At 39.0% G+C, this 20,853-nt stretch overlaps 2 protein-coding genes across 2 annotated transcripts; both read left to right on the top strand.

Moving 5' to 3' along the window:
* The first annotated feature begins 1,859 nt into the window (after positions 1-1,859).
* LOC111894402 (uncharacterized) lies at positions 1,860-3,038 on the top strand. Its single transcript, XM_023890474.2, has 2 exons — positions 1,860-2,505; positions 2,575-3,038. Exons 1-2 carry the CDS (start codon positions 1,860-1,862, stop codon positions 3,036-3,038), a joined length of 1,110 nt encoding a protein of 369 aa, XP_023746242.2.
* A 182-nt stretch (positions 3,039-3,220) lies between these two features.
* On the top strand, positions 3,221-4,368 carry LOC111894466 (uncharacterized protein At2g29880-like). The gene is made up of 2 exons (XM_023890542.3): positions 3,221-3,562; positions 3,652-4,368. Exons 1-2 carry the CDS (start codon positions 3,221-3,223, stop codon positions 4,252-4,254), a joined length of 945 nt encoding a protein of 314 aa, XP_023746310.3. The 3' UTR covers positions 4,255-4,368.
* Positions 4,369-20,853: the final 16,485 nt, after the last annotated feature.

Here is a 20,853-nt window from a genome sequence, read left to right on the forward strand (position 1 = left end):
GGTTTCGCTTGTTTGGTCGTTTACGCCCCGCTCCTGAGTTTCAATTAACGAAAGAACAGAACAGAATTGAGAGGATTTGGAAGGAAAACAGAGAATTTTGGTTGCTCCCTAGTTTTTTTTAAGAAGAGAAGAGAAGAACAGAACGGAATTGCAGAGGAATTCTACCGCTCTAAACTTTCCTCCCAAATCGGGAGGAATTGGAGAGAAAGAAACGCATGGGAGATAAAAAGTTAATTTATGACGAAAATACCCTCAGCCTTGATGATAAAAGGATACGCCCCTGTCTTCTATTCTACCTTCTTCATCATCGTCTTCTATTCTACCTTCTTCATCATCTAGCCTGCCTTCTCCAACTGGTACGCACAATTCCTTTTTTGTTTTTTTTTTTTTTTGGTTTTTTTGTACAGCTTCTTATAGACAGCTTCAAACTTGTTTTTTGGTTATTATTCTGATGTATCATCTAGCCTTCTGCCTTGTATTTTGTTTTTGGTTATTATTTTGTACATAATTTCTTTGTATGTGTATATCAGCAAATGGGCATAAATATTTCTAGTAAAAAGGGTAAAATTGGAAATAAATTCAAATTGGTTGTTCTTCTCACAGTAAGTGTATATCAGATTGGTAAAATTGGAAACAAATGGGCATAAATATTTCTAGTAAAAAGGGTAAAATTGGAAATAAATTCAAATTGGTTGTTCTTCTCACAGTAAGTGTATATCAGATTGGTAAAATTGGAAACAAATGGGCAGAAATATTTCTACTTATTCAGGGCTAACTATTTTTGTTAAAAAAAATACTTTATCTTTTCTTTATATGTTGAAGAAACATGAAAAATGTTACCAGATAAGAGAAGCAATAACTTGAATAGCTTCACAAATGGTGTTGAAACTTATGAAGTGATTTTTGATATTTTCTACTCCATAGTTGTGTCTAGAATATAATCAAGAATATAATCACACACATATTTGGCCTAAAACAATGGATTAATCATTAATCGTTAATGTTTAATACATCTTAATTCAAAGATGGTTTCCTTAAATAAAAAAAGAAAAACAAAATTATTAAACATACCTCATCCATATTCTTCACAATGACATACTTTCCTGCAAAAGATGCTGTTGCTATGGTCTCTTCATGGGAATATTTCCCATGAATTATAGAAGTATAGTCCCCTTTCTTGTGCTTTTCAACACTATTCCATACCTTCAAAGTCAACATCTCATAAATTAACTTTTTATCTCACATGCTTAAGTACTTATTGTTTGTTGTAGATGTATAATTAGAATAATATAAAACTTTTAACTTACAATTAGTATGACCTGACGGGTATTGTTTGTCACAAATTTCTTAAAATTAGCTATTGAGTTTTATACATTGGGTGAACCATATTAGAAAACATCTTGTAAATATAAAGTATTTACATATTTGTCTCCATGATGGATAGAATTTACAAATATTCATCTTACAAGTGCTTAGTATTTTCAACAATATACATATATCAATATTACCATGCAATCAATTTTATTCGTACACAAAATCTAGATATATGCCTAATACTTTTATGATATTGTTTACCAATATTGTTAGAATGTGATCAATGTATATATGTTTAAAAATTGCTTTGAATATTTTCAATTCGAGGTTGTATATTTTCAAATGTTTTATATTACAAATGTTTAATATTACAAATGTTTTAAATTTAACTCAAACTATTTTATCATGTATCAGAAAAACGGATTAGTTCATATATAGTCCTTATGGATACTCCGATACTCAACCCTACCCATGCTTTAAGAGCCCGACAATTGCAAGTCGTTAACTTGATATGCTTGTTGTTTACTTTTATTACACAACGTAATATGGCCAACAAAAAGCGGGTTAGGTTACCCACTAGAAAAGTTATTTTAGAAAGACAAGCTGTACGGGAAGAGTTGCTCCACAATCTTTTAGAAGGTGGTCAATGTCGTGACCTTATTCGTATGAGTGAAAATGCTTTTAGGAGATTGTGTGAAATCTTACAAACTGTAGGTGGTCTACGACGTACGCAACGCATGTCCGTTGAGGAACATGTTGCTAGATTTTTGCATATTGTAAGTAATGATTTGCGAACTCGGTTTACCTCGTGGATGTATCGTCGCTCTAGATCAACAACGAGTAGGTGCTTCCATAGAGTATTACGATCGATTATAGCAATAGAAGGTCTTTATATTCAGCAACCTACAGGTGATGTTGTCCCGAGAGAAATTCAAGAAAGCACGAGATTTTATCCTTTTTTCAAGGATTGTATAGGGGCAATAGATGGAACACATGTTCGTGTCCATGTGCCTAATAGAGATGCCCCTAGATACCGTGGTCGTAAGGGATACCCGACAATAAATGTATTAGCTGCTTGTACATTTGATTTGAAGTTTACGTATGTGTTAACGGGTTGGGAGGGTACTGCATCAGACTCGAGAATAATAAAGAACGCATTTACTAGAAATGATAAACTGCTAATTCCATCAGGTAATTTATTAAACCAATCTAATTTCAATATCTAATATTTTTCAATAATATTGATTAAGCTCTTTATAGGTAAATACTGTTTAGTAGATGGGGGTTTGCCTCATACGAATAAACTAATGGCGCCATATAGAGGTGTTAGATATCATTTAAAAGAGTACTCCATGCGTGGTCCACAAAATTCTAAAGAGTTGTTTAATCTTCGTCATGCTTCTTTACGTAACACCATTGAGCGAGCTTTTGGTGTCCTTAAAAGAAGGTTTCCTATCATTCGAAGTACAACGGAACCATTTTACTCTTGTGAAACACAATCTGCCATATTTTTGGCATGTTGTATTCTACACAACTTTTTATTAGATGAAGACCGCGACATAAATCTTGAAGATGAGGTGATGCAAGAGATCTTAAACGGACCACAAGAGCAAGATCGTCGTACTTCAACAGAAACAAATGAGGGTAATAGAATGGCAGAGCAACTAAGGAATTCAATTGCAAATGAAATGTGGGCAAATTATTTGACACATTCAAACAATTAAATTAATATGTAAAACAAGTTTCATTTTGATACATTTTGTTTACAATTTCACATTGTATTGATGATTGGTTTTTGAGATTAATTATGTTATTTACCCTTCATATTTTTGATTAGTATTATCCTTTATATTGTGGTCTAACAATGTACCATTCTTTAATTTTTATTCCTATGTGCAAAGTCATCATGATCAAACAGGAAGCTGGTGGTAGTGAAAAGGAACAAGTTAAATGGTCAGAAATAATGGATTATGCGTACATCCAAGCGATGATTAAACAACAAGAGGCAGGCAATAGGGTGAATGGTAGTTTCACACCAACTGCATATGCTCAAATGGTTGAGGAATTGAACACAAACCATCAAATGGATATTACCAAAAGTCATTTGAAGAATCGCTACAAAACCTTAAAAAAACATTTTTCGCAATGGTACGATGTGTTTAGGGGAATTTCAATGAGCGGGTTCTCTTGGAATTCGTCTACTCAACTAATAGAAGCGGAGGAAGAAGTATGGGATAATTTAATAAAAGTAATTGTTCCTTTTATGTCTATGTTATTTTTTTTTAAATATTTTATGTTATCGTTTGCAATACTAATTATTTTTGTGTTGTTATACAGTCAAAACCTGAGGCTATGTCGTTAAAGACAAAAAAGATTGCATACTTCGATGAGATGTTGATGTTATTTGCAAGGGATAGGGCATCTGGTGCACATGCTGAGACAGCGAAAGAAAGAAATGCCCGATTAAATAAAAATGAAAATATTCAAGTTGAAACAATTAAAGAAGTTGATGACATGTTAGCTAACAATGAAATTCATTTGGAGAACGAATATGTTGATCTTGATGATAACATTCAGGATGTTATTCCACCTCCTTTTTCACAAGAACAGTCTTCATGTGCAAAGAAGTGTAAGAGTAAAAAAAGGAAATTTGAAGACGACGATGAAGAAGAAGATATTAACTCAAAGATAATGAAATCGGTTGATAATGTGGCTGCTGCTATCAGGGAGGGTAATATAATTTTTGATAGAGCTTATCCTCGGGAATATACAGGGGAAGAAATTTATAGAGAATTGGAGTTGGTGGGTTTGGAACCCCATGAATTACCGAGGGCTCTAAATTTTTTGGCAACAAATCAAGCAAAAGCTAGGACATTGTTCAGTTGTCCCCTTCAGATACGGATGGGTGTCCTCAAAGATATGATGGGTGCACGTGATTAAATAACCTTGGGTGATTGTTACTGGATTGATCTAATGCGTTTATGATTTTGGGTTTTTTTATTTTTTTTTGAGTTGTTTGTGGTTTTCGTTTTGCATCTTGAAAACAATTGAATAACATGCGGTTTCCCTTTTTATAATTTACTTTATGTTAAAATAAAATTGTTTTGTTAATGTTTTAAGTAGAGGGGAGGAAGGGAGAGTTGGTTTTTTTGGGGTAGGGGGTACGGTAGAATGAATGTGGGGATGTAAAGACTTAATATTTACTCAAAAACATAAAAGGGTATAATTGTCTTTTTTTACTTTCTTTTCTTTCCTTTAATGAACTCGGGAGCACCTAAAATGAATACTCTCTTTTCCTTTCTTTCGAACTCGGGAGCACTGAATACTTTATTATTTCCGTTCCCTTCCTTTTCCTTTCTCTCCTTGTTCTTCCTTTCTTTTCTTTTCTTTCCTTTAGTGAACTCGGGAGCAGGGTGTTACTGGAGCATTGAAGGGAAACTCAAAGACGCGAACCTTACAATTACAAGCGATACTCAGTTTAAGAACCGAACTCAAATTAATAACCGAACTCACAAGAACCGAACCCGAATCTACTCTTCATAACCGAACGTTCGGTTGATTTTGCTTTCGGTTGTGTAATTGATGGAGCGAAACTATATTTGAAGCGAACCTGAGATTCGCTTTCGGTTCACGAAAGATTAGTTTGGAGCGAAAGTCTAGTAGAAACTCAAGAAGCGAAAGTCAGAAAAGATCAAAAACTAAACGAAGTTTCTTGTTCTTGGCTCCATTTCTTACAGTTGCAAATCAAAAACGAAAGTCAAAATTGGTTAGCAACGAAAGTCAAATTTGGAATTGAAATCTGGTATCAGAATCGTTTTCTCCCACTTTAGTTCGGAGGAATCGGTAGAATCAATAGCGAATAGGAATTTCTGTTGGAATCAATTGGATGTTCTGTAATGATTTGGCCTCGGAATCGACATTCACAGGAAGGAAGGTTGTAGTAAAGCTAAAATCAAGAAGTGAACCTAATAAGAACCGAACTCAAGGTTAAGAAGCGAAACTCAATTGGAACCGAAATAGACCGAACGTTCGGTCTATTTCGCTTTGCGTGTGTAATTGGTGAATTGGGAGAGAACCTGCAATTCACTTTCGGTCCATATACATTTGAAATCAGAGCAAGAGTCAAGGTGTCGACACTTTTCTGTATCGACGTTCGCTTGCCAGTACATCACGTTCGTGTTTGAAATTGATTCGCTTTGGGTGTCGGAACGTTTATGTATCGGCATCATCTGTAAATGATAGTTCGTATTATTTTGGATCCAAAATCGGATCTTGAAGCTTCATTCAGAAAGCGAAATAAATCCAAAATCGGAATTTCAAGGCTTCACAATTGATATCGTAACAGAATTGTACTGTTGATTGGAACTTGAAATTGGATGTCGCAACTAAAATCAGAAACAAACATCGGAGCTGTTCATGAAATTGAAATCAATATTCATTGATCGAAACTACGAACTTGAAATTGGATCGTGATCACGTTATTCATCTGGGTGGATTTGCGCACATCTCAAATGGAAACTGTAGGTTTCGACATGGATCAAACAAATCGCATTCCGATTTGCACAATACAGTAGAGATGGAAACTGGAATTGTCAGACATCAATTTTTCATTATCAGAAACATGATCGGAGGAGTTGGTTTCCGATTTGCTTGAAATATGAACGATATTGGAACAAAATATGCTCCCATTCTTTAATTTTGACTTTTATAAGTCAAACGCGTTCTTTACCCGTTCCAGTGAAGAAGATGACTGATGTTACATTCTTGGTTCCTGCACCTTCACCATTTTAACCGTTCCAGTCCTCCAATGTTTACAGACTTTTCAATTTCTACCCCTCCTTGGAAGATCCCACTCATTTCAGCATTACATTGAATAAAATGGGTTATATCTTCAACATTTGTCCCCCTGACTTTCAGAACTTCACAGATTTGTTCCTTATAAATAATCATTATGTTTACTTTTGGTGTAAGTTTTTGACCAGATTAAGGTTTTCTCTATACGTTCATCTCATAATCAATACAAGAAAAAACCTTTTATCATATTACTTGCATATGTTGGTGATTGATTCTTGATTGTTCTTGATATTCCGCATTCGTCATCTCAGATTTATTCTCAACAATTATATTATTATAAACAAATAATAAGCACACAGAAGCACATAATTCACATAATATTCAACTAATTCATCTTTATTACTTTAAAGTGGGTTACAATGGTTGACTTAGACTATTACATCATCGCATCAATGCTTAGCCTCGAAACACGGGCGTTACAATCAGGATCGTTTAGAATCTTAATTAATATCCCACAATCCTCAAGTTTGACCCAAGGTCAAACTTGATCAAAAGTTAACGGCCAACAGAAGTCAACAAAAATAAAAGTCCAAGGTTGCTGAGTATGCCCAACGTACTCAACGTACGCCCAGGGTACCTAATGTACGCCCAGCGTACCCGACCTAATCCCACTCATTCAATAAGCACTTAATCCCTTAAGGTCTTTTGTCTAAAGCTCATATCTAGACTCAAAGCTTCGACTTAAGTCATAAAGTTTCCACCTTTATGAATTTCCATGGCTAGAAAAGGCCCAAAAGTTAAAACCATAACTTATTAATCCATTAAGACATCACAACTCTTACATTGAAAGGATAAAAGGACCAAGATCACATTTTTATGGTTCCTAATAGCTCCATAATGGATAAAGTTTCCAACTTTACCCATTAAGATGGTCCAAACAACCAAGATCCAGTATTTAAGTCTCAAAGAGACCAAAAGTGCATCTTTCTCAATTTAATCAATTAAGTCCAAGTCTCCAATCTTCATATCTGAATCAATATGATGTTTAGATGGATAAAGTTGAAACTTTATCCATAAAAAGGTCACAAACTTTCAAGATCTAAACTTTATACACTAAAGTGACCAAAATCTCATAACACCCAAAACTAGCAAGATCTAACAAATGCATCTTCAAGACTCAAGCTTTATATCTCCAGAAGAAAGATCAAGGTGAGCAAGGTCTGGAATTACAAGATCCAATGCAACCAACACTTCTCCAATGAGCTCCTTCTTTTCCAAGATGCACCAAGAACACTGCAAAGCACTCAAAAAACATCTTCTTTAACTCACAAGGCTCAAAGTAGGGTTAGGGTTTCAAGGGAGGATGTCGGAGAGGTAGAGGCTGAGAATGGTAAGGGTTTGGGGGAGTTAAGGAGCCTAAATAGGGCTCAAAACCCCGAAGTTATGGTTCGGGTTCTGATCACGTGCACCCAACATACGCCTAGTACGCCCAGTGTACCAGGTTGATCCTACGCGATCAACCATGCCTAGTATGCCCAACGTACACCCCGTACGCCCGACGTACTCGACTTAACCCAAAACCCTCCTAACTTCTAACGGTTATAACTTCTTCGTTCCAACTCCATTTTCGACGATCTTTATATCCACAGAAAGGTATTGAAGATCCCCACAATATTATCTAGATATATAGGACTAAAAACCTCTCAAACAAAAATCCACATTTCATGCAAGACCCCGACCTATGACTTTTCCTTTTCTACCTTTCGGCCCAAAACACAATTCAAATATTAAGATCTCCCATCGATCATTGCCTCCACCCAAAGGTCTAAACATTACCTCCTTAAGGCCTAAATTCTTTACACAATCGACTTCCAGCCCGTGGCCCTGAAATAAGAAATGATAGGAAACAGGATGTAATAACGACCATATCAATTCCCTTTGTGGTTTCCGAAACAAGGGAAAACGGTGAGTGCCGACGGACCACCAATGACCACCACAAAATCTACCGTAAGATGTAACGTCTGTGTTTCCGGGCTTGCCACTTTTAGCAATGTAATGGTCTAGGTTAACCTTTGTAACCCCTTTTGAAATAATAAGATTGTATTATTTGAGTATTATGTGTTTTGTGCTTAATTGCTTAATTATGTGGTTTGATTAATTAAGAATAAAAATAAGCGTCAAAATTTAAGTGTAAAATAAACTTAATATCTTTGGTTAATGTTGTAGTAATTGAAACGAGGTTTCCAAATATATTTAGAACGCCCAAATCTGACTTCGTATGAGGAAGTTATGATTTATCGAAGTTCCGGCTTAGCGGTATACAGCCTGAAATACTCGATTTGAGATCGAGCGGTTTTTAGCCGAAGCAATCTAAATGAGAATCGAAGATCTCATTGTTGGTATCGAAGCGATAAAAAGTTAGGCGAGAACGGACGTCAAACGAAGAAGTCATGAATTTATAACGAAAGTTTCTGTCCCGGCCTATTAAAAATAATTAATAAAAATAAATTCAAAATTAGCCGACGGAGTCTAAACGAAAGTCGTAGAGCGTGGTTTCACCTTTCCGTGGATATAAAGAACGTCGAAAACGGAGTTCGTATGAAGAAATTATGAATTTCCGAAGTTTATTAATCATTTTGTATTTAAATTTAATTATAAATTCGGAGGTATTATCCGAAGACGAGTCACCGGTGTGATCCGGAGTACGCCCTGCATACGAGGGTACGCTACCGCGTACTCAGAATAGTGTCGACACTTCGGATGACGCATGCGCTTACGACTTCGGAGCAGTACGCCCCGCGTACTCCGAGGCTCCAGCCTCTATAAAAAGGATCCGAAGGCAGCCGAGAGTTTTGTTCATTTCTTCTTTTCTCTCTCCCGTTTTGCATCGTTTTGCATGCCAGAAATACCCCGAAGCCCCGGTATCATACTCTAGCCCCGAGGCAAGTCCCGAGATCCCGAAGATCCCGAGAAGTGCGGTTCCCGAGTCGAAGCTCTGCCCGCGAGAAGTTCGATTTTTGAAGAGATCTTCCAGATCTGCTGAGGACTACTACTTCCATAAGCCGTAGTGCTGTCGGATTATCTTCTGATCAAGTGAGTGTGTAGTTATTTTCTTCCAAATACAATAATATGAAGTATTTTATATAAAATACGTGCTATGTGTATATATTTGGTTGTGTTATGTGTGAATGTGTATTCACTCTCTTCTATCTTATAGATCTGATTATTTCTCTATGAGATATGTGTTATGTGTGTGTGCCTCATCTGTTATGTGATATATGTGTTGATTAAAGCATGCTATACAGGTTTTTAAACTATGTATACAAATGTATATTTTTATCTACTAATATGTTGGGTAGAACATGGGTAGATAGTTGGTGTGTAATAAACAGATGAAAGGCCTCGTTGTTGTTTGATTTAGTCATCTAGCGGAGTTTAGATGACGACCACATACTTTTCTAAATAGTCTTGTGGAAACATTAGCAGGTTCGCCACCTGTAGGTGTTAATGAACTTGGGTGTTCATTCGCTGTACTCCATCCCCCTCATGGTTGCCTTATTTGACTTATATTGCTGAGGTACCCTCGAAGCATGTGTTGTCGCCCCGATGAAATATTCTTAGACTAGGTCCCTTATGTTAGTTGTTTTAGGGACATTAAAGTGAGAATAACGGGAATGGGTAATTGGGTTATTGTTGGTTGGTGAAAATTAAATATGATATTTATTGTGGGTTGAAAACCCTATATGCTCACCAGGCTCCCAAGCCTGACCCACTCAGTTTTAAATTGTATTACAGGAAGTGGCGGAAGGGCATGAGATGGATGAACCATCAAGTTGTTTTGTTTACAAGTCTGCATATGTTCATATTTGTTATATGACTTGTAATGTATTCGTTTATGCTTATTGGTCTGTATCGGAACATGACACCCCGAGTTTTGATTATAATGAAAATACATTTCTTTTATGAAATGCTTTGGTAAACATTGTTTTATCATGCTTTGTTTTTGGGAACAAATTCCGCAACTCTTTCAAATCAAAAGGATTTACTCTGAAAATATTTAAAAGCATAAATGAAAATCGGTCTTTTCTGGCCGAGATTATGGGGATGTCACAGTTGGTATCAGAGCATTAGTTTAAGCGAACTAGGAATTTGCAGGATTTCTAGACTTAAACTTAGAATGCTAAGTGGAATTTTGAGATGTGTGTCTGTTATGTTTTAGACACGAGCACTAGTTTATTTTAGGAAAGTTGCCTAAAATGCTTTTATGTGCTAAATGTTATATGTTGCCATATATGATATTATTTGTTCGGATCTATGGTCTGTTGCCGACCGGATCTAGAAACCTTATGTGTGTAGGATTCTAAGCGTACGTCTACGATATTAGAACTAGCATGTAAACGTTTCGGAGTGATAAGGATGATTTGAATATCTATCATGATTGAGGATCTAATTTCACCTTATTGGGTGTAGATCAAAATGGTGAGAACAAGAAGTGGAGTTGGAAATGCTGACGAAAATAGGAATCAACCACCAGTGATTGAGCAAATACCTGTCGTAGCAGCAGCGCCTGAGCCAATAACCATGGCTGGTGTGCAATTGATGATTCAGACGATGTTGGATCGTCAGATGGATGAAACTAGACGGTTGCTTCAACAGAATCGTGAAGAACTGTCGATTCGTGTGGAAGAGCCTGAATTAAATGAAGGGCACTCGGAAGGTGGAAACTTCAGTGGGTCTGTTGGTCCAGCCAACCCACCAATAGTTAGGCAAGATAACCGTGATGGAAGGAATGATGGAATGGGATGCAAGTACAAGGACTTTTTGACTTGCAAACCATCGACCTTCAATGGAAAGGAGGATCCGATTGGGGTTATGGATTGGATCTCCGAAATGGAGCTAGCCTTCATGACGTGTGGCTGCAGAGGTAAGTTGCAAACTATCTATGCCGTGCGTCAGTTCCGAGGTGGAGCCGTTCGTTGGTGGAACACTCTAGGGAAGACTTTGAGCCCTAATGATCCACTGCAATTGTCATGAGCAGAGTTCTTGGTGCAGTTCAAGCGCAAGTTCTGCTCGGCTCAAAATCTGTTGGAGTTGGAGAATAAGTTTTTGACATTGACGAAGGGTAGCATGTCAGTGGATGAGTAAACCAATAACTTCACCGATAAGATGGAGTTTGCCTTGCGTATCGTTCCAGACGAGCTAACAAAGGTGGATCGGTATGCAAAGGGACTTCCATGGGAGTACGAGGTGCCAGTACGTCAGACACTTACTCTAGAGGCAGCTATCTGGGCTGCCAAGTCTGTGGAGAACATGATCAAGTGGAGAACCACCGACAAGGTTGATGTTGGTGAGAAAAGAAAGTTTGAGGGAAAGGAGGCGAAGCAAAGTGGTGTGATAAGTGTAAGAAAAAGCACTTTGGGAAATGTAGCGAGGATGTGACCTGCTACAAGTGTGGAAAGGTCGGACATTTTGCCAATGAATGTCCGAACAACAAAAGGATGTGTTTTGGGTGTAATGAAGAGGGGCATATTTTGAAGGACTGTCCGAAGAAGAAGGAGGCAGCTAAGCCCAACATTCCACCAAAGCCAAAGGCGAGAGCATTCCAGATGACACTGGAAGCTGCTAAAGATGAAGCTGATGTCGCTTCAGGTACCTTTCTCGTTAACGAATTACCTGCTCATATATTGTTTGATTCTGGAGCCAAATAATCCTTTATTTCGCATGAGTTTGGTAGAAAGCTAGCTTTGCCTGTTGATAGACTAGATGATGCTTTATTAGTTGAAGTAGCTAGTGGCAAGTTTGTACCTGTTAGCCATCGTATGAAAGACATCTTAATTGATCTTAATGGGAATAAGTTTCACGAGGCGTTATTGCCTATCGAACTTAATGGTTTCGACATCGTCTTGGGAATGGATTGGCTTAGCGCCAATGATGCCGAAATTTTATGCAAGAAGAAGATAGTTAAAGTAAACCCGCCTGGAAAAGATTCGTTTATGGTGTATGGGGACAAACGACGAGTGAATTCTGGAATCATTTCTCTAATGAAAGCCAGAAAGTGTTTGACCAAGGGATGTACATCATATTTAGCATTTGTGATTAATGCTAAGAAAGAAAAGAAGGTGATGCAGAACATTCCAGTGGTGTGTGATTATCCGGAAGTATTTCCCGAGGATCTTCCTGGATTACCACCTGATAGACAAGTGGAGTTCAGAATAGACTTGTTACCAGGAACCACGCCAATAGCAAAAGCACCTTATCGATTAGCACCGACGGAGATGAAGGAGCTGATGATGCAACTTCATGAGTTATTGGACAAAGGTTTCATTAGACCTAGTTCATCGCCCTGGGGAGCTCCGGTGTTATTTGTGAAGAAGAAAGATGGAAGTATGAGAATGTGTATCGATTACAGAGAGCTGAACAAGGCAACAATAAAGAATAGATACCCGTTGCCGAGGATTGATGACCTGTTTGATCAATTGCAAGGTTCGAGCTATTTCTCGAAGATCGATCTTAGGTCAGGATATCATCAGCTAAAAGTAAGAGAGCAAGATATCGAGAAGACTGCATTCAGAACTAGATATGGACACTACGAGTTCTTGGTTATGTCGTTTGGACTAACCAATGCACCGGCAACGTTCATGGATTTGATGAATAGGGTTTGTAATCCTTTCCTTGATAAATCCGTGATAGTGTTCATAGACGACATTCTGATTTACTCGAAAAGCCAGGAGGAGCATGGCAGACACTTGCGAGAAGTGTTAGAAGTTTTGAAGAAGGAGAAGCTTTATGCAAAGTTCTCCAAATGTGATTTTTGGATTCGTGAAGTCCAATTCTTGGGTCACGTGGTCAACCAAGAAGGGATAATGGTTGATCTAGCGAAGATCGAAGCTGTGACGAAGTGGGAACAACCGAAAAGTTCCACAGAGATTCGAAGCTTTTTGGGATTAGCCGGATATTACCGCAGGTTTATCCAAGGCTTTTCTTCGATTGCTACTCCATTGACAGCTTTGACCCACAAAGGAGCTACTTATGCTTGGAGTGAGAAGCATAAAGAAGCATTCGAGAAGTTAAAGAAGAACTATGCGAGGCACCGATTTCTCTACCCGATGGATTTGAAGACTTCGCTGTTTATAGCGATGCATCTGGTGTTGGATTGCGTTGTGTTTTGACCCAAAGAGAAAAGGTGATAGCATATGCGTCTCGACAGCTGAAAGAGCATGAAAAGAATTACCCGACTCATGATTTGGAGTTGGCAGCAGTAGTTTTCGCTCTGAAAATATGGAGGCATTACCTCTATGACACGAAGTGCAAACTTTTCACTGATCATAAGAGTCTCCAATACCTCTTTAATCAGAAAAAATTGAATATGAGGCAACGACGCTGGCTAGAATTACTTAAAGACTATGACTGCGAGATACTTTACCACCCCGGTAAAGCTAATGTTGTTGCTGATGCTCTCAGTCGGAAGGTCATTCTTGAAAGGAAGAGGCCAAGAGCATTGAGAATTGAATTTGTCTCGACCATTGTGGAAAGTATAAAGAAAGCTCAAGAGGAAGCTTCTGAGAAAAATGACCGAAAGGAGGAACGTTTGGGTAAAACGTTGGTGTTTAGTACTAACGGTCATGGATTGAAGGTATTCCAAGATCGTATTTGGGTACCTAAGTCAGGAGGAATTAGGGATCTTCTGATGGAAGAAGCTCACAAAACCATGTACTCAATTCATCCGGGTAGCACTAAAATGTATAGGGACCTGAAACCCTACTACTGGTGGCCGACTACTGGTGGCCGACGATGAAGCTTGATGTTGCAAAGTATGTGGCCGAGTGTGTGACTTGTGCGAGAGTCAAGACACAACATCAGAAACCGTACGGGAGTTTAGAACCATTGCATGTGCCTATGGGTAAGTGGGAAGACATTGTTATGGACTTTGTCACTAAACTGCCCAGAACAAAGAATGGTCACGACATGATTTGGGTGGTCGTTGATCGATTCACTAAGAGTGCGCATTTCATAGCGGCCAGGGAGAAATGGTCTATGGAAAAGCTTGCGAATTCTTACGTGAAGGAAATTGTGAGGCTTCACGGTGTTCCGTTAACGATTGCATCGGATCGTGATAGTCGTTTCACCTCAAGGTTTTGGAAATGTCTACAAGAGGAAATGGGTACCAAGTTATGTTTAAGCATAACTTACCATCCGCAGACTAATGGTCAGAGTGAAAGAACAATACAAACACTTGAAGATATGTTGAGAGCATGTACCTTGGAATTCCTAGGTAATTGGGATGAACATTTACCGTTGGTAGAATTTTCCTATAATAATAGTTGTCACTCGAGCATTAAGATGGCACCTTATCAAGCTTTGTATGGACAGAAGTGTCGTACGCCGTCTTGTTGGCTTGAGGCTGGGGAAAAGCAGTTTATGGGACCGGAGATGGTTCATCAAACTGCTGAAAAGTTGAAAATAATTAGGGAAAGAATGTTAGCAACTCAAGATCGTCAGAAGAGCTATGCTGACAAGAAGCGAAGACCGATGACTTTTGAGGTTGGAGATTCGGTTTTGCTTAAAGTCTCGTCGTGGAAGGGACTTATAAGATTTGGTAAAAGGGGAAAGTTGAGTCCAAGGTTTATTGGACCGTTTAAAGTCCTTCAGAGGATTGGGAACCAAGCTTACAAGCTCGAATTACCCGAGGAACTAAATGGAATTCACAACACTTTTCATGTGTGTTATTTGAGGAAGTTCACGGGAGAAGTTCCCGATATAATTCCAAATTCTGAATTGAGAATTGATGAGAACAAAAGGTTGATTGAAGAACCAGAGGCAATTGTTGACCGAAAGACTAAGAAGTTGCGACGCAAAATGGTTGGGTTAGTGCTTGTCCGATGGAAACACACGAATGGGCCGAATCTCACCTGGGAGACGGAGAGTGACATGTTGAGTCGCTATCCGCATTTGTTTGTTGATGTGTGATTCCGGGGACGGAATCATTCTAAGGTGGAGAGAATTCTAACGCCTGTGTTTCCGGGCTTGCCACTTTTAGCAATGTAATGGTCTAGGTTAACCTTTGTAACCCCTTTTGAAATAATAAGATTGTATTATTTGAGTATTATGTGTTTTGTGCTTAATTGCTTAATTATGTGGTTTGATTAATTAAGAATAAAAATAAGCGTCAAAATTTAAGTGTAAAATAAACTTAATATCTTTGGTTAATGTTGTAGTAATTGAAACGAGGTTTCCAAATATATTTAGAACGCCCAAATCTGACTTCGTATGAGGAAGTTATGATTTATCGAAGTTCCGGCTTAGCGGTATACAACCTGAAATACTCGATTTGAGATCGAGCGGTTTTTAGCCGAAGCAATCTAAATGAGAATCGAAGATCTCATTGTTGGTATCGAAGCGATAAAAAGTTAGGCGAGAACGGACGTCAAACGAAGAAGTCATGAATTTATAACGAAAGTTTCTGTCCCGGCCTATTAAAAATAATTAATAAAAATAAATTCAAAATTAGCCGACGGAGTCTAAACGAAAGTCGTAGAGCGTGGTTTCACCTTTCCGTGGATATAAAGAACGTCGAAAACGGAGTTCGTATGAAGAAATTATGAATTTCCGAAGTTTATTAATCATTTTGTATTTAAATTTAATTATAAATTCGGAGGTATTATCCGAAGACGAGTCACCGGTGTGATCCGGAGTACGCCCTGCATACGAGGGTACGCTACCGCGTACTCAGAATAGTGTCGACACTTCGGATGACGCATGCGCTTACGACTTCGGAGCAGTACGCCCCGCGTACTCCGAGGCTCCAGCCTCTATAAAAAGGATCCGAAGGCAGCCGAGAGTTTTGTTCATTTCTTCTTTTCTCTCTCCCGTTTTGCATCGTTTTGCATGCCAGAAATACCCTGAAGCCCCGGTATCATACTCTAGCCCCGAGGCAAGTCCCGAGATCCCGAAGATCCCGAGAAGTGCGGTTCCCGAGTCGAAGCTCTGCCCGCGAGAAGTTCGATTTTTGAAGAGATCTTCCAGATCTGCTGAGGACTACTACTTCCATAAGCCGTAGTGCTGTCGGATTATCTTCTGATCAAGTGAGTGTGTAGTTATTTTCTTCCAAATACAATAATATGAAGTATTTTATATAAAATACGTGCTATGTGTATATATTTGGTTGTGTTATGTGTGAATGTGTATTCACTCTCTTCTATCTTATAGATCTGATTATTTCTCTATGAGATATGTGTTATGTGTGTGTGCCTCATCTGTTATGTGATATATGTGTTGATTAAAGCATGCTATACAGGTTTTTAAACTATGTATACAAATGTATATTTTTATCTACTAATATGTTGGGTAGAACATGGGTAGATAGTTGGTGTGTAATAAACAGATGAGAGGCCTCGTTGTTGTTTGATTTAGTCATCTAGCGGAGTTTAGATGACGACCACATACTTTTCTAAATAGTCTTGTGGAAACATTAGCAGGTTCGCCACCTGTAGGTGTTAATGAACTTGGGTGTTCATTCGCTGTACTCCATCCCCCTCATGGTTGCCTTATTTGACTTATATTGCTGAGGTACCCTCGAAGCATGTGTTGTCGCCCCGATGAAATATTCTTAGACTAGGTCCCTTATGTTAGTTGTTTTAGGGACATTAAAGTGAGAATAACGGGAATGGGTAATTGGGTTATTGTTGGTTGGTGAAAATTAAATATGATATTTATTGTGGGTTGAAAACCCTATATGCTCACCAGGCTCCCAAGCCTGACCCACTCAGTTTTAAATTGTATTACAGGAAGTGGCGGAAGGGCATGAGATGGATGAACCATCAAGTTGTTTTGTTTACAAGTCTGCATATGTTCATATTTGTTATATGACTTGTAATGTATTCGTTTATGCTTATTGGTCTGTATCGGAACATGACACCCCGAGTTTTGATTATAATGAAAATACATTTCTTTTATGAAATGCTTTGGTAAACATTGTTTTATCATGCTTTGTTTTTGGGAACAAATTCCGCAACTCTTTCAAATCAAAAGGATTTACTCTGAAAATATTTAAAAGCATAAATGAAAATCGGTCTTTTCTGGCCGAGATTATGGGGATGTCACAGTTGGTATCAGAGCATTAGTTTAAGCGAACTAGGAATTTGCAGGATTTCTAGACTTAAACTTAGAATGCTAAGTGGAATTTTGAGATGTGTGTCTGTTATGTTTTAGACACGAGCACTAGTTTATTTTAGGAAAGTTGCCTAAAATGCTTTTATGTGCTAAATGTTATATGTTGCCATATATGATATTATTTGTTCGGATCTATGGTCTGTTGCCGACCGGATCTAGAAACCTTATGTGTGTAGGATTCTAAGCGTACGTCTACGATATTAGAACTAGCATGTAAACGTTTCGGAGTGATAAGGATGATTTGAATATCTATCATGATTGAGGATCTAATTTCACCTTATTGGGTGTAGATCAAAATGGTGAGAACAAGAAGTGGAGTTGGAAATGCTGACGAAAATAGGAATCAACCACCAGTGATTGAGCAAATACCTGTCGTAGCAGCAGCGCCTGAGCCAATAACCATGGCTGGTGTGCAATTGATGATTCAGACGATGTTGGATCGTCAGATGGATGAAACTAGACGGTTGCTTCAACAGAATCGTGAAGAACTGTCGATTCGTGTGGAAGAGCCTGAATTAAATGAAGGGCACTCGGAAGGTGGAAACTTCAGTGGGTCTGTTGGTCCAGCCAACCCACCAATAGTTAGGCAAGATAACCGTGATGGAAGGAATGATGGAATGGGATGCAAGTACAAGGACTTTTTGACTTGCAAACCATCGACCTTCAATGGAAAGGAGGATCCGATTGGGGTTATGGATTGGATCTCCGAAATGGAGCTAGCCTTCATGACGTGTGGCTGCAGAGGTAAGTTGCAAACTATCTATGCCGTGCGTCAGTTCCGAGGTGGAGCCGTTCGTTGGTGGAACACTCTAGGGAAGACTTTGAGCCCTAATGATCCACTGCAATTGTCATGGGCAGAGTTCTTGGTGCAGTTCAAGCGCAAGTTCTGCTCGGCTCAAAATCTGTTGGAGTTGGAGAATAAGTTTTTGACATTGACGAAGGGTAGCATGTCAGTGGATGAGTAAACCAATAACTTCACCGATAAGATGGAGTTTGCCTTGCGTATCGTTCCAGACGAGCTAACAAAGGTGGATCGGTATGCAAAGGGACTTCCATGGGAGTACGAGGTGCCAGTACGTCAGACACTTACTCTAGAGGCAGCTATCTGGGCTGCCAAGTCTGTGGAGAACATGATCAAGTGGAGAACCACCGACAAGGTTGATGTTGGTGAGAAAAGAAAGTTTGAGGGAAAGGAGGCGAAGCAAAGTGGTGTGATAAGTGTAAGAAAAAGCACTTTGGGAAATGTAGCGAGGATGTGACCTGCTACAAGTGTGGAAAGGTCGGACATTTTGCCAATGAATGTCCGAACAACAAAAGGATGTGTTTTGGGTGTAATGAAGAGGGGCATATTTTGAAGGACTGTCCGAAGAAGAAGGAGGCAGCTAAGCCCAACATTCCACCAAAGCCAAAGGCGAGAGCATTCCAGATGACACTGGAAGCTGCTAAAGATGAAGCTGATGTCGCTTCAGGTACCTTTCTCGTTAACGAATTACCTGCTCATATATTGTTTGATTCTGGAGCCAAATAATCCTTTATTTCGCATGAGTTTGGTAGAAAGCTAGCTTTGCCTGTTGATAGACTAGATGATGCTTTATTAGTTGAAGTAGCTAGTGGCAAGTTTGTACCTGTTAGCCATCGTATGAAAGACATCTTAATTGATCTTAATGGGAATAAGTTTCACGAGGCGTTATTGCCTATCGAACTTAATGGTTTCGACATCGTCTTGGGAATGGATTGGCTTAGCGCCAATGATGCCGAAATTTTATGCAAGAAGAAGATAGTTAAAGTAAACCCGCCTGGAAAAGATTCGTTTATGGTGTATGGGGACAAACGACGAGTGAATTCTGGAATCATTTCTCTAATGAAAGCCAGAAAGTGTTTGACCAAGGGATGTACATCATATTTAGCATTTGTGATTAATGCTAAGAAAGAAAAGAAGGTGATGCAGAACATTCCAGTGGTGTGTGATTATCCGGAAGTATTTCCCGAGGATCTTCCTGGATTACCACCTGATAGACAAGTGGAGTTCAGAATAGACTTGTTACCAGGAACCACGCCAATAGCAAAAGCACCTTATCGATTAGCACCGACGGAGATGAAGGAGCTGATGATGCAACTTCATGAGTTATTGGACAAAGGTTTCATTAGACCTAGTTCATCGCCCTGGGGAGCTCCGGTGTTATTTGTGAAGAAGAAAGATGGAAGTATGAGAATGTGTATCGATTACAGAGAGCTGAACAAGGCAACAATAAAGAATAGATACCCGTTGCCGAGGATTGATGACCTGTTTGATCAATTGCAAGGTTCGAGCTATTTCTCGAAGATCGATCTTAGGTCAGGATATCATCAGCTAAAAGTAAGAGAGCAAGATATCGAGAAGACTGCATTCAGAACTAGATATGGACACTACGAGTTCTTGGTTATGTCGTTTGGACTAACCAATGCACCGGCAACGTTCATGGATTTGATGAATAGGGTTTGTAATCCTTTCCTTGATAAATCCGTGATAGTGTTCATAGACGACATTCTGATTTACTCGAAAAGCCAGGAGGAGCATGGCAGACACTTGCGAGAAGTGTTAGAAGTTTTGAAGAAGGAGAAGCTTTATGCAAAGTTCTCCAAATGTGATTTTTGGATTCGTGAAGTCCAATTCTTGGGTCACGTGGTCAACCAAGAAGGGATAATGGTTGATCTAGCGAAGATCGAAGCTGTGACGAAGTGGGAACAACCGAAAAGTTCCACAGAGATTCGAAGCTTTTTGGGATTAGCCGGATATTACCGCAGGTTTATCCAAGGCTTTTCTTCGATTGCTACTCCATTGACAGCTTTGACCCACAAAGGAGCTACTTATGCTTGGAGTGAGAAGCATAAAGAAGCATTCGAGAAGTTAAAGAAGAACTATGCGAGGCACCGATTTCTCTACCCGATGGATTTGAAGACTTCGCTGTTTATAGCGATGCATCTGGTGTTGGATTGCGTTGTGTTTTGACCCAAAGAGAAAAGGTGATAGCATATGCGTCTCGACAGCTGAAAGAGCATGAAAAGAATTACCCGACTCATGATTTGGAGTTGGCAGCAGTAGTTTTCGCTCTGAAAATATGGAGGCATTACCTCTATGGCACGAAGTGCAAACTTTTCACTGATCATAAGAGTCTCCAATACCTCTTTAATCAGAAAAAATTGAATATGAGGCAACGACGCTGGCTAGAATTACTTAAAGACTATGACTGCGAGATACTTTACCACCCCGGTAAAGCTAATGTTGTTGCTGATGCTCTCAGTCGGAAGGTCAATCTTGAAAGGAAGAGGCCAAGAGCATTGAGAATTGAATTTGTCTCGACCATTGTGGAAAGTATAAAGAAAGCTCAAGAGGAAGCTTCTGAGAAAAATGACCGAAAGGAGGAACGTTTGGGTAAAACGTTGGTGTTTAGTACTAACGGTCATGGATTGAAGGTATTCCAAGATCGTATTTGGGTACCTAAGTCAGGAGGAATTAGGGATCTTCTGATGGAAGAAGCTCACAAAACCATGTACTCAATTCATCCGGGTAGCACTAAAATGTATAGGGACCCGAAA

Source organism: Lactuca sativa, chromosome 4 (genome assembly GCF_002870075.4).
Source record: "Lactuca sativa cultivar Salinas chromosome 4, Lsat_Salinas_v11, whole genome shotgun sequence".
Classification (NCBI taxonomy): Eukaryota; Viridiplantae; Streptophyta; class Magnoliopsida; order Asterales; family Asteraceae; genus Lactuca; species Lactuca sativa.